At 36.3% G+C, this 18,649-nt stretch overlaps 1 protein-coding gene across 2 annotated transcripts in view; it reads right to left on the minus strand.

Moving 5' to 3' along the window:
• The window catches only part of SELENOF (selenoprotein F), a 38,157-nt gene that overhangs the window by 19,099 nt on the left and 409 nt on the right, over positions 1 to 18,649 (minus strand). For both annotated transcript variants that reach the window (XM_067726788.1, XM_067726789.1), the window contains one exon: positions 9,596 to 9,763. In XM_067726788.1, the coding sequence (XP_067582889.1) occupies positions 9,596 to 9,763 (168 nt within the window). The remainder of the gene's footprint in view (positions 1 to 9,595; positions 9,764 to 18,649) is intronic.

Genomic DNA, 18,649 nt, shown 5'->3' on the forward strand with positions numbered 1-18,649 from the left:
TTCATCAGCAAGAGGTTAAGACTGTAACTATTAGACTTTCACCTGGAAACAAATACACCCACAGATACAGACACACACACATTCCTATACATACTTCAGCTACAAGTATGAATAATTCAGGGTATCATTTGGGAACAATGTATTCAATCCTACTAATACCTAGGGAATATCACACAATATAAAGAAATAACTTGACACAATGCCACTATATTTCCTGAGGCCAAAATATCCAAAGAATGGTAAAAATGACCCTAAGCTTGACTATCTTAGTAAGCAGTTTTGAAAATAAAACAAATTAGCCCCTTGGTAACATGTGTAAGTAAAGAAAATGGTAAAAAAAATTCAGTGTATTTTTGCTCCTAAATGTTTGAAAATTATAACGTATATCCCTGTTAACTTGAAAAACTGAGATCCTGTTAAAATACAGTTCAATATCCAACCGTTCAATAGCCTCAAAAAATGTGCATGAAAGTGCCATATATGGCAGGAAAACCTGCTTTTCAAAAGAGAATTCAATTCTTTGTGTTAGTGTTCCCATTACCACTCCAATACTGAACACTTTGTCATAAAAAAAGGGGCAATTATTACTATCTTTAAGAAAGGTTACAAATATCTGAAATAAAAAACAAGAGTTGGCTCAAATGATTTTATTCTATTAAAATTAATCACCTAATATATTTTAACTTTAAAAACAGATACAAAAAAAAGCCATAATAATCCCAAAGTTAAACAGTACACAAAAATTAAGAGCAACAATATGAAATTAGAACAAAAGAACTAGGCCATTCCACACATTTTTATTTTTTGTGCACTCTTTGACAAGTATACTATCTATTTTAGAATTGACTATGGTACCAGATAAAATTCATGGCCTGCTAAATTAAAACTTAACACTTATTTCTTCAAAAAGAAAACTGAAAAGGCAGTTTGGAGCTAAGCGTTGTATGCTATATTAAAAATTATCCTCTGTTGCTGTCCCTTTTCCCATCCACCACCATCGCCTTAAGGGGCTACCTTGTAGTTAGATGGAAGTTCTTTGCAGACTTATGTTGGGGTTAGCAGTTTCTCAAATAAGAACACTGGAAAGCATCCTCACTCATCCCTTCCCCATTCCAATCCAGTCAGTCAATAAATCCTGTAAGTTTTATTGCCTAAATCTATTTCAGATCTGTCCCTTCTCCATTTTTACTACCAGTGTGTTAGCTTAAGCCCCTGTATCTTGCCTCTGGAAACTGGCAATCGAAGTTCTTTTTCTGGCAACAGTATTCCCCTCTGCCCTGTCAACTATCATTCACAACACCAACAAAAGTTATTATAATACAAATCTGATGTCAATTCACCATTTATAATCCTTATATTTTGTCCCCTGACTACAGGATAGGGTCCAAACTTCTTATCAAGGCACTCTGGACCTACTTAATTACCTATCGTTATCTCTCCTCATAATAAGCTATCTGATTTATTTTAGACAGCCATCTCTCTCATGATGACCCTGTATCTTTGCATTTACTTTTCCTTCTGCCAGAGACGACCTTCTCCTAATTATTTTCCAACTTATTATAAGCATCAACGTCTACATAAGCAAGTGGTAATATTTACCTGGCCTGTCAAATGGTTATACCCTTCCTTTTACGTGCTTTCATACCACATATTTTGTTTACAGCACACATCTCACTGAATCTTTGAAAGAATCAATGCATCTGGAAAAATAATAAAAGGAAACAGTACAGAAGGGTATAAAAGAAGAAGTAAAAATTTTCCTTTGCCTCCTATCTCATTCAATAACTTTTAAACTGTTTTTAGTTCTTCTACTGGTCACTTCCATAGTGATTAATATGGTTCTATCTATAGTCCTTGATTATGCCAACTTTAAGAGATTTACTGATTCCTTCCTCCTTCCAACTTTTATTTATTTTTTATTTCTAATTTTTTTAAGCAGCTATAACATTGGATATCATGCTTTAGCCCAACAGAATATCCTGCCAACTGCATTCTAGTAGTCCAATTTCCATGTCTATTTCTTCATTTACTCCAGGACAGTGACTATTGTCTTATTTTGGCATTCTCAGAACCTATAGTAAGAAGTAATATTCAATATATAAACAGAAAGTTTATTTTGACTCTGAGGTAGGTATGTCTAGGAAATGCAGTTGTAAGACAGCCTGGAGATAGATTATGAATTACTTTAAGGATTTATTTCCCTTTTAAATATTACAATCTGCAAAGGTGACAATGTTTTAACATGCTTACATAGAAGCTGATCCTGATTTGTAAATACCTAAAAAAATTGACTACATTTAGTTTTCATATCAAAGACAGAGAAATGCCACATCTAGAAAATATAAAAAATAAATTTAAATAATATTTTCAGTCCACTGAATAAACTGCACAAAAGAAACTTTAAAACTTTTGTTACACAAATATATGACACAAATATATGACACAAAAATATGTTTATTGCTACTTGTTAGCTGTATGACTTTAGGCAAGATCTCCATGCCCCAGACTCAGCTATGAAATGGAGATGATAATGGTAGTTACCTCATAGAGCTGTTGTGAGGATTATACAAGTTAATTCATGTAAAGTCTTGGAACAGCACCTTCATATTATAAGAACTTAATGAATGTTAGTAGCTATTAAGTAAATATTTGTGTCATTATTTACTACTGTTGCTACTCAGGAGTCTTACTTAGTGATTCTCACACTGAATTTGAACTGTTGCCAAACATTACTCAGATTTGTTTTTTTTTAAAGCTTCTTTCTGGACAATGTTTTTATATTATAATTAGAATAATCTGTTGAATTACACTTGTTTCCTTTGAAGAAATCAATTCATGTATTTGATGCTACCGACACTACAAAACTGAAGCTATTTTAAGCAAGTGTGAAATTTCTTTAGAAACTACAATTTCACGCAGTTAGCTTAACCTCCATTTCATCCTTCTATGTTTTAGACACAGTAGCATTCTGCTTTTGATAGGCTAAAGCTTAAAATTTGCCACTGTTTTGCATAATGCTGTTTAAGCTGACTTAAATTACTCTAAAGCTGGGTACAGAATTTCCATGTAAATTGAAAATAACAAAATGTTTCAATGCTCTTTTATCAGAAATAAGAAAAATTATGTGACTTACTTAAAATGTTTGGTTGGGCCTTCAATAAAGCCAAACTCATTAACATATTCTTCAAAAACACCAAGTAATGGAAGCCATTAAAGTCTGTGGTAAACTGAGGAGTAAAGATTTGGTAATTTTAAACAGAAACTAGTAATGGGACTGTGTTATTAAATTTGTTAAATATAAATGCAAAAGGGGCAGACCTTCAGAAAGCCTGTCTGGTGTTTTACATTTAACTCATTCATTTTCCTACTCTGTGAAGTAGGTATTACTGTTAAGATTTTCAAGATGAGAGGCAAAACAGTGTCGATGTTTAAAAACTTGGGGCTCTGGAGTCAGAGAGACTTGAGATGAAGCCAGGTTCTGGCACCAGTTTGCTGGGTAACGTCGGGCTTATTACACCCTAGTTTCCTCTTCTGTTAAACAGGGGTAATAGTATTTACCTTATAGAACTGTTGTCAGGATTAAATAGATAACATAGGTAAACCACTTTAGTACATAACCAAGGTAAAATAAACACTTAAAGCTGAGCCAATGTAATTATTAAAACAAAACTGAAGATTTTTAAGGTAAATAAAATCCTTTTATCAAATACCTGAACTGTTGAGGTATTTTACAGAACCAGTAATGGTATAATTTGGTGATCTGCAGCTTAGGTTTCTACTGATATTCTGTGAATAAGACCAAGATGTTCCAAAATTCAAACAAAAGAAATCTCTTCTCAATCTGTAGAGTTTAAAAAAAAAGAATTCAGTTCTAAGTTTTTCTCTTTGAAATTTTCTTAAACCTTTGAAATCTGTTACTAAGTATTAGATTAAAAATTGAGCTCCACTTTATCAATGGTTTTGAATATTTTTTAGTAGCAAAACCTCTTCTCTTCAAATGCAATCTTTCATTTGGCATTTAAAAATGATCAAAATGCTACACATTTTTAAAGTACAAATTTGCAGTATTTTCCTTATTAAAAATGTGTCAGCCAAGGACTCAAAAAGTTGAAATCTAGGGTTATGTTTGACATAATTCTGTATTTTGCTGCACATAAGCAAGTAATTACAAATGGTCAAAGTCTTCGTACTAATTATTTTATCATAAGATATTTCTTCTTGATTCAACTGATCCAAGAGCTTGAAAGTGGAATAATAGAAAATTTTGTTCCAAATTTTTATTACTGGTACATCTAATAGTTCATGTTATATCTCTTATCTATTTTCTTTTACCCTATTTTTCCAATAGCAATAATTATTACACTATCCTCTGAGTTCTCCAAATTTGCTGTTTCTTTCTTGTTTTTTCTTCATCAGCAAATCAGATACTACTACTATTACTGTCGTCACCACCAGCCCCAAGTATTTACCTGGTAATTATTATATGCCAGGCACTATTTTAAGCAGTGTATGTATATTAACTTATTTAATCCTCAAACCACCTTAGGATATAGGAACTATTATTACCTCCAATTTATAAATGAGGAAACAGGCACAGAGGGATAAGTAATTAGTCCAAGTTACCAGCTTGAGTAGCAGGGGATCTGAACCTAGGTAGTTTGGTTTCAGAGCCTGTGCTCTTAAGCACTACTCTAAACTCCCCCCTCCACCCCCCAATACAATCAAGACTGAATGAACAGCAAATTAAGTTGAAATAAGTTGCTTATTGGTTCATATATATAAGTAATTCGGCTAACTGGATTCTTTTCTCCCAAAAGGTACTCTGGTTCGGTAAGTAGCCAAACTTTCAGAATAGTAGTTCACAGATAAAGTAGGTGTGAACGCAAAAGAATAGAAAGTACTAAAAACCAATTAAATAAAAATAATCTGGAAGAAGAAAAAAGCATTGGGACTATAAGATATTAAAAAGAACAGGTACTAGCTAAGGAAATAGGGGCATGTTAACTAAGGAGAAATACAAAAATTCTACAGTAACAATGTCTGGAAGAAGCTGAAATCATTAAGATATGAAAAGTTAAATGAGACAGGAAAATAAAAGCACCTAGCTGACAACATTAAGTTCAAATTCACAGAACTGGGAAGATTATAAAAATATGAGAAAAATAACCCATTTATTGAAATACTACATTTAATCTTATAACCCTTAGGAAATAGAAGTTAAGAAATTCTTAACAGAATCAAAATGATTTGATTGATTGTTCTCACAGGAAAATCCCAGGAAACTCTTTTAACTGGATGGTCATGTACTCCTTGAAAAAGTATCTATTAATGTTTGTGATCAGACTGGGAACACTAAAAATTTGTGCTATTAACATCTCTTTTTTTAGATAGATTTGGGAAGCTTATGGTATCCTTATAAGTAAAATACAGAAATGAAAATTCTATATTTATAGTTAGATGAACAATTAGTGTTACTAACAGATGACTGAAATCATGAAGACAAACTTTCTTATTTTTTATATTTAGGATATATAAGTGAAATACATGATAAAGGTATTTAACAAGCATCTACAAAGTTCAAGTATATTTTCAACATAGTTAAAAAAAATGACCTTTTTTAACTTGTTCTTAGTAAAAACAGCCTTATTCAAGGACAAAAACTTATGAAATACTGTAAGCTAAAGGCTGGGGATTCAGAAACATAAAACATAGTTCCAGACTTCAAAGAGCATGAAACACTGGGAGAGAAAAAAAGCCAAACAACAGATACAATATAGTGGTGGTAAGTGCAAATCAAGGGTATCCTCAGGTGCTTTGGGAATACAGAGGTGTAGCTAACATAACTTGGAAGGGCCAAGGGTAGTGAGTAAGGAGGAGAAATTGGGGAAGAGTTCCCAGAATAGGGGACACTTGAGCTAAATCTTTAAAATAGCTCAAGGAGAAGTGATTTACTCTAGAAATTGAGGGAAAAAAAAATAGGCTGTTCTTTACCTAAGAGCTGCTTCATCCACTTGTTCCCTAGTGCAACTTCCCACATAGCTAGTGTGGCAGCTAAAGGTTCTTACATTATTCCATGATCCTAGCTAATAACTGGTTAGTGACCCAACTTGAGCTAGTAACAGTCCTTGTCTAAAATACTTCAAAATTGTAAATGGGGAAGAATTAGTCCTTTTCTGGTGGGAAAAGGAACTGGCTGTTATCAATACTATGTTTTCCCACCACAAGGAAAAAGTCAATCAGTAGTGAAAAGAAGAATGGTCCCTCCCATTCCATCTTAAGATTCTATATATAAAAAGCTGAAGTCACTTATCCTACTTAGTAAATATTAATAGCACCAAGAATTAAATATTTTTTTCTTTCATTAGTTTACCTTTTTTTACTTTAAGCTACAAATTAGAACGCTCCTCATAATTCAGTCAACATCCTTACTAATGTTTGTAAACTGTACCTAGGTATGTATTTATGAGCAAAACTAGTTAAAACAGTAGTAAAATAGCTTACAAAAAAATCTCCTTCTAGGTAGTATTTGTGATGCTTACTTAGGTCCTTTATGATCAAAATGGGGGGTGGGGGGAGAGAAATAAGACCAAATAAAAATAATAAAGGAATATCTATTTGCAGAATAAGGGATTTTGAAGACATTTTCTGCATTTATTATGAATAAGGTTTTTTTTTTTTTTTTTAACAGCAAATTTTATGCTTCTGCCTATCAAAGGCTAAATTCAGCCTGTTGAATGAGTAAACATTTGAAAAATGATTAGCCTCATCCCTGGACAGACCTATAAAGCATGCAACTAAGCAAGAACTAAAATGAGTATTCAGGTAACATTTCTTTATTATAAATTGCCAAAACATTCCTGCATATAAACTACAATTTTTCTCTTCTAAAGAATTTATATTCCCAATGACTTACACACACACATGGCCATGTTTAAGTATTTTTAATATTTTTGATATAAGGCACTAGTCTACATACTGCATATTTTTACTTTTATTAAAGTAGGACTAAATTAAACTATAATTTCAAAATTAAGCCTTAAGCCAGAGTTGAATGAGACAGAAAAACTATTATATATATTGTTACCTATAATTATGTACCAATAATCCAGAGAGCAATACTGTACAGATTAAATCAAGTACCACTTCTATACGTGAATGCATTTTGCATCTAAATGGAGGCTTGCCTGACATGCCTTACTTTTCTATTTCCAGTACTATTTTAAGTGTTCTAGTTCCACTAGGCTTATTAAAAAAAAAAAACATTCATTTATTTTGTACAACACTGTGCTAGCAAATGCTTAATGAGAAGTACATCTTAACAGATTATGGGCAAGGACTTAAGAAAAAAACAATGGGTACAGTATAAAAGGTACATTAGGATACAGGCTCACTTGCACTGAGATATAATAATTATTTCAGTTTGTAATTAGTTAGGCATATATTAAATGATGGACTACTTGCCTACTATTATTGCTGAAGAAGCAATACATAGCTCAGTTAATAATGAAAACTGAACAGGAATATAATGAATTTGCGAAGTGTGTGACTGAAGTTTGGTTCCACTAAAGTTATACCACAGGGACTTCCCTGGCGGTCCAGTGGTTAAGACTCCGTGCTTCCACTGCAGAGGGCTCGGGTTCCATCCCTGGTTGGGGAACTAAGATCCCTCATGCTACACGGCATGGCAAAAAAACAAAAAAATTATACCATAAAACTGGTAATATTATAAAGAATTACTAAAGGGGCAATTAGTAAAAGCTTTTATATGCACTTGGTTTACAGTTTAGGCACATCTGGTATCAGTCAAAGGGCAGACTTTCTCAACTTACCCTTAATTACAAAGCGGGTGTGTGATAATTTATTATAAAACACCCTTTGTTATTCAATCCTTGTAAGTTTGGTGTCTCACAAATAATCATTGTTAGTTGAGTAGTCGTACAGACCATAGAATAATAGCTTAAAGATGAGAGGATGAATCACACTTCAGCAATTTGTCCCATGTGAATATGTCATTGATAAAACGAAACAAGAAACAAGAGGGAAAGGTCCTACTAAACTAGTTAGGTCTAGGTCTTAAATCTATTTATTTAAAATCAAGTTTTAAAAACTTGTTTAGATTTTATTTACTTGCAATAAAGACTAACTTATATGTATGGAAATTTTCTAAACATTAAAATATATCATTGGTATATGTGAACCAAGAAAATGAAAAACATGGAAGACTTGGAAGCCATTTGTGGGACACAGGAATTTCAGGTTTACAACTGAGAAATCAAGTGTAAATTCTGGTTGAACACTAACATGGTGAAAGCTTGTCAGCTTGTTTTTCTTACAGAACTAGAAAACTGTACTCAGTGTTAGAAGTAAACCTTTACTACCTAATAATGAGAAGATACAATTACTGTTTGAAAGCTTTACAAACCATAATGCCTCAAACAGGATTCAGTAAGTACAACTGAAAGAGAATATTAAAAGGAAACAAAGCAGAGAGATGCTAATATTTTTTTTCTCAAACACAAGGACCTCATTAATTCAGCTTTATTTGGATGATATAAATGACCTTTTCAGTCTACTTTATAAATTAAAGAAGTCTAAGGGTTTAATGAAAAGATTTAAAAATTGAGCAAGTTTACTATTATTCTGAACAGTGGGTAAAACAGTAGCAGATTTTATTGGACTGTTAGAACTACCTATTCCTGGCTGTGCTCAGGTGTTAAAGGTGAGATTAGGTATCAGGAAACATTAGTTATAGATGTGCAAATTGTTAACAGACCATATTCTTTGTTAACCAGATTAAAAGTTATAATTTAGGGCTTCCCTGGTGGCGCAGTGGTTGGGAATCCGCCTGCCAACACAGGGGACACAGGTTCGAGCCCTGGTCCGGGAGGATCCCACATGCCGCAGAGCAACTAAGCCCGTGCACCACTGATACTGAGTCTGCACTCTAGAGCCTGTGGGCCACAACTACTGAGCCCGCGTGCCACAACTGCTGAAGCCCGTGCGCCTAGAACCTGTGCTCTGCAGTGGGAGAGGTCACCGCAATGGGAGGCCTGCGCACCGTGGTGAGGAGTGGCCCCCACTCGCCACAATTGGAGGGCCCGCGTGTAGCAGCAAAGACCCAACGCAGCCAAAAATAAATAAATTAAATAAATAAATTTATTAAAAAAAAGGAAGTTATAATTTATTGTTGACAATTATGTGCCAGAGAATAAGTGCTTTATTTTCATCTCAAATTTCACTATAAGACTGGGTTCTTATTACAAATGAATAAAAGCATCTAATTAATTATTCTTTGGCTTTATGCGGCCGGAAGTTAGGAAGACTGGATAGATTTACAATCTAGGCATGCTATAGTAATTCTGCTTCCCTTCTGTTGGACAACCATGGTAGGATGGTATTATCAATCTGTAACCATACTTTTCCTCCCTATTTGCTTTGATTGATCTAATGGGTCTGCAAGAAATCAGTTGAGTTTCTAAAACTACAAAATGTAAAAGTTAAAGACTTCTTTATATTTAAGTTGATTAAGCAATTTAACATTTTACCTTATCTAAACTAAACCATATAATGGAAGAGAGATACTATAAAACAATACCTTTTTGGTTTCAAATTGTGCTTCTTCCTGACAGCATCCTCTACAGTCAGGATCCAGTTGAAGAAGGTTGAACTGTCCAAGCAGATCACAGGAGCTGCAGAGCAAGTTGCTGGAGAAGCCTAACTCTCTGCAAGACTCTGATGAAAACTCTGCCCCAAACGCAGAGACCTGAAAACAAAAAATGAGGGAAAAAACCCCCTTAACTTCATGTTTACATCACAAAGCTTCCAAAAAAGGAGAAACTAGGATTGTCAAAATCTAATACATTAAAGACAGTTAGTGAAATGCCTCATTTGGAGACAAATTCTTAATTATTTTTATACTTTATAACTTTATATGAGGCTTTGGTTCTTCCCACATCCCCAACAAATTTTTTTCTTAAAAATTTGTCATATTACAGCTTGGCTAAAACACGGATTAACAAAAAAGATCATATATTATTTCTTTATGATATATATATTACATATCTTTTGAAGAAAAATGAATTTCCATTTTATTTTAAGAACTTAGCACCTGTTCATATGATGTATGGAGTAACATTAACTTCTAGGTCCCTACTACACCCTACAAACTTATCTTAATTCACATCTAGCAGGGGAAGAGTACAGAAAGGGATGAAGTTGGGGAGAGCGGGAGCACATCAAAAATAAAACTTCGGGGTTTAGGTGCCAGTTCCACCACTTACAAGATGTGTGACTCTGGGCAAGATGACCTCCCTGAGTTTTAATTTCCTCACTGATAAAGCAAGAAGCATCCCACATAAAATAGAGTTCAGTAAAGATTAAATGAAATGACTTATGTAAAGTAACCAAACAGAATGACTCGCAAAAGCAGGCTTCCAAAACTATTCTCTTCCTTTATCCATTCTCCTCTCATGTCTCAGTGAGTGTGGCATACCTACATCTGTCTAAGGTCAATACCTGTACCTCTGCTTTAATTTCTGTCTTCTGCCATCTCCACAGGGATTTACTTTCATTGATAACTCATACCTTCAGTGTACCCAAGACCCATAGTTCTAACTGCTCTCCCCACATTCTGTTATTTCTGAATTGTTACTACAGTCTGGTTTCTGATCCCACCACACCACTTAGCTAAACATGCCAAAAATCACTAAATGCAATGGCATTCAAAACTTTTCTGCTCCAGCTGCTTCTTCCATGGCTTTCCCTCTCCTTCTTCTGCTATTTATCTCTTAAATGATGTTGTTTCCCATTTCTATTCTTGGCTCTCTCTTTGCTTTGCATACTTTCTATAGAGAATTGCATCTTTTCCATGGCTTCAAATACTCAGTTATTGAAAACTCCCAAGTCTTTTTAAGTGTCAAGTTTCCAAAGCCAACAGCCTACCTGAGATCTCATTTAGATGTTGCACAGGCACTGTAAATTCAAACTCTCCAAAAGTGAAACATCTTTTCTCCTTAAATCTATTCCTTCCCATGTATTCAGTATCTTGGCAAAATGACACCATTTTCCCTGACCACCTAGTTGCCCCGGTCAGTTCATCCTAGACTCCACATTCTTCACCATTCTTACAATCAATTAACTTGTTTGTTAAAAAAACAAGTTTTGACAATTCTGTCTCTTAAAGAGCTCTCAAATCTTTTCCTGCCTCAGTGGATTAAATGGTCAGCTACTCCTATCTCTCATTATGTCTCCAATTCCATTCTACTTTTCAGCTATAATGAATTCCTATAGTACCTGAGAATATAAAACCCCTACTCAAATGGACATTTGCTCATACTTTTCTACTCTAAGGCTCTTTTACACTTTTCCACCTTGTTAAATTCTACTTATTTCTAAGAACCCGATTGGTATATCAGTCTTCTTAGGAAGCCTTCTCTGAAAAAAATCAGATCCCAGTATTTAGCCATTGTTTTTTCTGAGAACGAAATTTATGCACAGCTGTAAAATAGCACCACTCATGACACTGTACTATGTAAATCTAGGATTGTCTGATTTCCCGGTAATATTGTGAACTCTTTCAAGGGCAAGCATTAAGTTATTTCTCTGTATTTCCAGCACTTGTGCTAATTTTCCTGTGTGTTAAGCAAATGAATTGGTCAAAACCACAGCCTCAAGTAGGGGGAATTTCAGATTGTTTGACTGTGACTGGTTGATCTTCTAGACCAAGGGCCTGCAAATTTTATGTAAAGGGCCCCGTAGTAATTATGTCAGTCTTGGGTGGCTATATAGTTTCTGTTGGAACTACTCAACTCAGCTACTGCAGCACAGAAGCAGTCACAGACAATAATAAATGAATGGGTGTCTGTGTTCCAGTAACACTTTATTTACAAAAACAAGGCTTGCTGGATTTGGCCCACCAGCTGACTAATCATGCAGATTAAAACCCAAAGGCATATCCCAATGTGAAAAACTTTAAGTACTGCTGGCATACTCTTCCAAAATGCTGATCCTCCCATTGACCTAACAGTAAGTCAACATCCTAATTTGATACCATATACATACATCTTTTACCTTATCTCAGTAAAAATGTGGACTGTATATCATAATATATCAAAATAGATCAAGTATCCCAGTCTAGTGGGAGGGACTTAAGACTCTTGCTACTATACTAGCACTTTGAGTAATTTATTTACTAGTAAAGTGATCTGCTTGATCAATTTCACAGGTTAATTTCTATTTTTTCCAAAAACGGCCACACCAATATATACACATCATCCCACGTGTGACTGGCAGTCCTCCACTGAGGAGTGGGAGTCTATGTTCCCTCCCCTTCAACCTGGGCAGGGGCTTGTGACTGTTCTGACCAACAGAGTGTAAAGGAAGGGATACTACATGATTTCTGAGGGTAGGCCATAAAAAAGGAAACAATTTCTGCTTGGCTAGTGCTTGCAGGTGCTGTTATCTGTTTCTCTATAATACTCGACTTTGGAATTTAGCCACCATGCTGTAAGGTAGCCTAAACTACAGAGAGAATGTAGAGAGGCCCATGTAGAGGCACCTGAGGCCTCCAGCTGACAACCAGCATCAACTACTAGACATGTGAGTAAAAAGCCTTCACATTTTAGTCTTTCAGTCTCAGGCGGAGGTCTGAGACACCATGGAACACACAGCCATCCTGCTGTGCCCTGTCTGAATTGCTGACCCATAGAAATTTGAAAGCAAAATAAACAATGGTTTTACACCACTAAATTTTAGGGTGATTTGTTTTGTAGCCATGGTAACTAAAACAGGCAATAAAAATAAAATAACTTTGAAACTGTGAACTGCTTAACAAACATAAATTGTTACCAAAGCTGTTTTACAAATCAAGAATCTCAAATGAATAATCATGGGATCATAATACTTGGTTTTATTCTGGCATTTACTGAGCACCTAGTGACAGGTAGCATGAACATGCAAAACATGTATTTGAGTCTGATGACATCTTGATTCAAATATCAGCACAGAGCAACCTTACTTCTTAATTTCTGAATAGGAATAATGACCACTTCACAAAGTTTTGGGGATTAAAGGAGAAAAAGTACAGAAAGCATCTTGTATCCTGCCCAGTACACAGTGAGTACTTAATAAATTTTAGAATTATTCCCACCTTCCACTGTGAAAGCACACTTAAAAACTACAAAACACTACTTATTTTTAAGTCATTATATTAGACATGGGATAGAGATAAGCGTAGGGGAGATATAATGTATCTTTTAAATTTTTTAAAATAAATTTATTATTTATGTTTTTTTAACTTTTGGCTGTGTTGGGTCTTCGTTGCTGTGCGCCGGCTTTCTCTAGCTGCAGTGAGCGGGGGCTACTCTTTGTTGCGGTGCACAGGCTTCTCATTGTTGTGGCTTCTCTTGTTGCGGAGTATAGGCTCTAGGCATGCAGGCTTCAGTAGTTGTGGCTCACGGGCTCTAGAGCACAGGCTCAGTAGTTGTGGAGCACGGGCTTAGTTGCTCCGCGGCATGTGGGATCTTCCCAGACCAGGGATCGAACCCGTGTCCCCTGCATTGGCAGGCGGACTCTTATCCACTGCGCCACCAGGAAAGCCCTAGAATGTATCTTGAGTTCCATGAGTGAACTACATTTTTCTCTTATATCATTGGTTTTGCAGACTTAAGGCGTTGAATCTAAGAACATCAGAACATATTTTTAAGCACTTCATAGGTAAGTACCAAATTCTAAATAATATAGAAGAGTTCAAAATTAAATTATGCCCACCCACCTTTTTACTATCAGAAAGTAATGAACAGCATTTAAATGCGCACAGTAAGGCCAAATATTAAATTTTATTGTTGTTTTATTATTATTTTTGGCCACACCATGTGGCTTGTGGGATCTTAGTTCCCCGACCAGTGACTGCACCTGCGCCCTCAGCAGTGAAAGCTTGGAGTCCTAACCACTAGACCGCCAGGAAATTCTCCTAAATTTTAAAATAATTAGCCACCCTTCTAAGAAAGACATAGATTTTAAGGGCTGGGTGAGATAACCCTGATTGGGATAACCACTTAACAGTTTATGACTTCTCCAATTCAAAGTAGGATTGACAGGCTAAGAGAGTCCTTTGCATTAGTCACTGATTTATTTTTCTGATATTACTGAGTTCTTTATAAACATAAGGGTTGTTGGCTGGGAAGCTGTAATAACTATTATGTAACATCACCTTTTCAGGCAAAAGCCTGGTATAGCTATACATTTTATTACACTTATACATTCACATGATTATCTGTCTCTTAACCAGTCTTTACTCAGAAAACTCATAGGTTTCTCATGTAATAATTCTGAACGGATTTCAAATCTGAGACAAAATACATGGGTTTATAGACGAACCCCATGAAAACAATACCAGAAACATAGCCTTTATGGCAAGCCCTTACAAAGCACCAGATACTTTGCTAAACACTTTACATCATTATTCTATTTAATCTTATCCCCCTATGAAAGGAGTATTATCCTCATTTTATAGAGAAGGAAACAGAGGCTTAGGACAGTTGAGGTAATCTATCTTAAGACAATACAACGAACATTAGATGGCAGCATCAAGATTCTAATCCTGGCCTGCCCTCAAAACCCTTAACCTCTGTTATTAACTACCACCTTTCACAGAATCCATGATACACTATTATTGTATGTACCACTAAAAATAACAAAAATGCTGACACTTGTGCCACCCATTGAAATAAGACCAATCCAGATGTTAACTTGTGAAGAAAAGGGGGTAGGCGTAGGGGATGGGGTGTGGTGTCTCAGAATCAATAACACATAAAATCATTTTATACTGCTTCCAGTACAGTGCCTTTCTTTTTAAATTAATTAATTTGTTTATTTTTGGTTGCATTGGGTCTTTGTTGCTACACGCAGGCTTTCTCTAGTTGTGGTGAGTGGGGGCTACTCTTCGTCACAGTGCATAGGATTCTCATTGCGGTGGACTCTCTTGTGGTGGAGCATGGGCTCTAGGCCCATGGGCTTCAGTAGTTGTGGCTCGCGGGCTCTAGAATGCAGGCTCAGCAGTTGTGGCGCACGGGCTTAGTTGCTCCGTGGTATGTAGGATCTTCCCGGACCAGGGATTGAACCTGTGTCCCCTGCACTGGCAGGTGGATTCTTAACCACTGGGCCACCAGGGAAATCCCTACAGTGTCTTTCTGAAAGAAGTAATATGTATGAGCTAAATGAAGAATTGAGTATCACTTAGTTCTGGGACACTCTAGAAAACAGCTCCCTTAGGCCATACAAAAATATTTTTTTCTAATGCTTAAGCATACTCAGAATGTATTTTTAATTAAATCATTTTATATCCTCCCCGTTGTCACCTCATTGGAATATTGATAACTATGTGTTGCTACTAACTTTTAATTAGAGCTATTCAGAGGCACAGACAGTAATAAAAGCTCAACCTGTCTAGTCTGAGGACTCAGAGGTGTGAATTAACAAAGTAGGAGCTAAGTCTTCTGCCAATACCAGTAGCTCAACCTCAGGGCACCAAGAAAGTCTTCCTTCATTCCCTTTTTATTCATTTGTCAGGTTCCAAAGCTTTGGCTTATTTTTATTACTGCCAGCTACTTATTCCACCTGGCCTTTCTTCCCCCTCAGGCTAACTGTGAAATGCAGTTTTTCTAATTTCTTAAGAGTTCTTCCAACAGTCCTCTCTACTTCTCTTTTCACTTTCAAGATTTTATTGCCTTCTTTTCTTAAAAACACTAGTCATTACAGAAGAAAGAGACAGGAGTAAGCTTTAGAGAAGTTAAAACAGTTCAACAAAAAGGTGAATTGCTCAGACCACCCTTTCTAAATATTTTCAGAGTCATTATGTATTTGTTGGAGTGGGTGGGGTTCATCACTGTTCTACATAACCTACTACAGATATCTTAATGACTTTGATAGCAAGGAACAAACACTAATGAACTAGAAGGCCTTTCAAACCTCTGAGGGATTTAAATGTACACGTGAGGCAAAATAAAACAATATATAAAAGAAAAGTGGCCCCTGTATTCTCTTTGGCTACACTCTGCATGGGAATGGAGGGATACAAACCACACACAGAGCTTTGGTGCAGTTGTGAATCTGTAATACAGCATTATGTATGACGACAGAACATGTAAGGGAGAGGGTATATAAGACTGCAAATCTGGAAATGGGATGTAAGTTAAGCCTTGCATTTTATCTAAACACCTTACTTTAGGTCTGGTGAGAGAACATGGTATGTGAGAGGTACTAAAATGACCCCAATTTTCCACCTCTACCATTTTGCTCTCCCAGTAGAGGTAAGTGCTGGGAATTAAGCCTGGAGAAACAAACAAGTATTAGGTCAAAGAGGTCCTGTTAAGGCACACTGAAGATAGACTTCAACTTAAAAGCAACTGAGAGCCATTGAGGAGTTTTAACAATGACCGACCTAAGTTTGAGAAAGATGACTTGGATGCACTGCAGAGACTGAATTAGGAAACGGGGGAAAATGAGATCAGGAGACCAGTTACAGAAGCTGTTGTGCCAATCCCAGGCAAAGATGGGGCCTGAATTTAGGTACTACCTGTGGAGGTAAAATTAAATGAACTGGCTTGGAGATTTTTAAGGGTTTAATGACTAACTGGGGTCAGAGAGTGAAAGGAAAAGAATTTAAAATGAATAATTTCCAGCTTGGGCAATTGGGAAGCTGGCAAAAACAACAGCTTAGATTCTGATAATTAAAGGGCGAACTAGGAGGCTGTTATTTCTAAGGAGAGAGAGGTTGATGGCCTAAATAAGGGATTAATAATAAGTGGATGAATCTGAGAGATATTTAGGAAGTAAAATCAACAAGACTTGGTAATTACCTGGATATGAGGTATGTAAGAAAAGGCAGGAGTTGAAGATGAGACCCAAGTTTCTGGCTTGAATTCTGTGGATGGTCACTTTGGTAGACTGTTTAATGGGCATAATAAATTCCTCCTACCTTGGTATGTACACTTCTTTGCAATGTGACTATGTCACTCTTCTCATGCTGAGATGGAGTCCATATCCCCACCCCTGAAATCCAGGCTGGTCTTGTGACTTGCTTTGACAAACACTGCGATGTGAAAGTGACGTATGTGATTTCTGAGGCTAGGCTTTAGGAGGCATTGCAGCTTTTGCTCTGTAGGAGTGCTGCCCTGAGACTGCCACGAAAAGAAGTTGGTTTGGCCTACTGGAGAATGAGATGTCACATGGATGGGAACCTAGCTGACAGACAGCACCACTAAGAATGAAGCCATCCTGTACCCTTCAGTTCAGCTGACCTACTGGCTCAGCACAGCTGCGTAAATGAGGCGAGAGGAAATCAACAGAGGAACTGCTCAGCAGACACACAGAATTACAAGAAATCGTTATTTTAAGCTTTGGGGGTGGTTACACAGCCACAGATAATGAAACAGTTAAAGAGAGTGAAATCAGGAGAAGGCAACTTGAAATGTTATTCTTTTTTGTCTTTTCAAGGTGGTGAACTCAAATTACCTAAGACTGACAATAAATTCTTGAGTACGAAGTTTAGAAAGGGGTCTTCCAGTAATTTCTAAGGCACCAAATGACTGAATAATGGAGTACTGTAAAGCTAATTAGAGAAGTAAAGAATCCACCTTTTAGGCAAGGTTACAAAAGGACAGGCAGGATCTTTAAACTCCTTGATGAAAGAAAAGCCCAGGTGTTTGTAGGGGCCTTCGGTATAGATCCTCACTCCTCCAAACCTTGGATAAATTAATTAAACCAGGTCTCTAGGAGAATACTTCTCAGCAGGTTCAATACAGAGAACTCCTGAAAAATTAGGCTGATAAAAGACACTTATAAAAACTCCAACCATAGTGTATATTAAACAGTTTTATTATTCACATAAACATGGACTAAAAACTTCTAAGGAGAAATTAACAAACAGTAAGTTGTTTGTGAGTGAATAGGAAAATAAGTAGAATTTAGCCTTTCCCCATTGAAAGATAAAGAACGCATCTGTTCTGTTAATGGATAAAAACGAAATAAAAAAAACCTGGTTAAACACCGTCCGATTTTAAACGAGATGAAAACTATCATTTTAGAAAATCAATGTCAAAAATAAATTATGCTTTAGTATGGAATAGCTTCTTTTATTGCAACAATGTTGTTTAAAATCACAAATGGCACTGAAGTGTACCCAGCAGCATATGAATTCCACAGAACAGAGGTTAAAGGCTGTCTAAAAGTGACGTACAGAGACCACAAACAACTGACAGAAAGAAGTAAAAAGGAAGTGTACCCTGGACCAAAGACCTCAGGGCTTTAAGATTTGGGAGCCTTGCCATAAGGAACGATAGTTCCTTGCATTTCTGCCAATTTAAAAACAATCTTCATTCTTGTGCAAAACTTAGTGCCTTTTTTTCCGTTCACGGTGTGTCTTACAAATTGTACTCAAGATAGTCTAAAGTCAGGAGAAAAAACCGCTAGAAACCCGGAACGGGGAAAGATAAGTATCAAACGAGGTATTAAGCCACGTCGCACTCTGGCCGCAGCAGTAGCTGAGGAAGCCCTATCCTCCCACCCTTTTCAACTGTGGCTCCCAAACGGGACCGAATGTTCAGTTTTCCTCGGCGCAATCCCTCCCACTCGCCCTGGGGCTGCAGCGGAC

The sequence above is a fragment of the Pseudorca crassidens genome, chromosome 2, assembly GCF_039906515.1.
Source record: "Pseudorca crassidens isolate mPseCra1 chromosome 2, mPseCra1.hap1, whole genome shotgun sequence".
Taxonomy (NCBI): Eukaryota; Metazoa; Chordata; class Mammalia; order Artiodactyla; family Delphinidae; genus Pseudorca; species Pseudorca crassidens.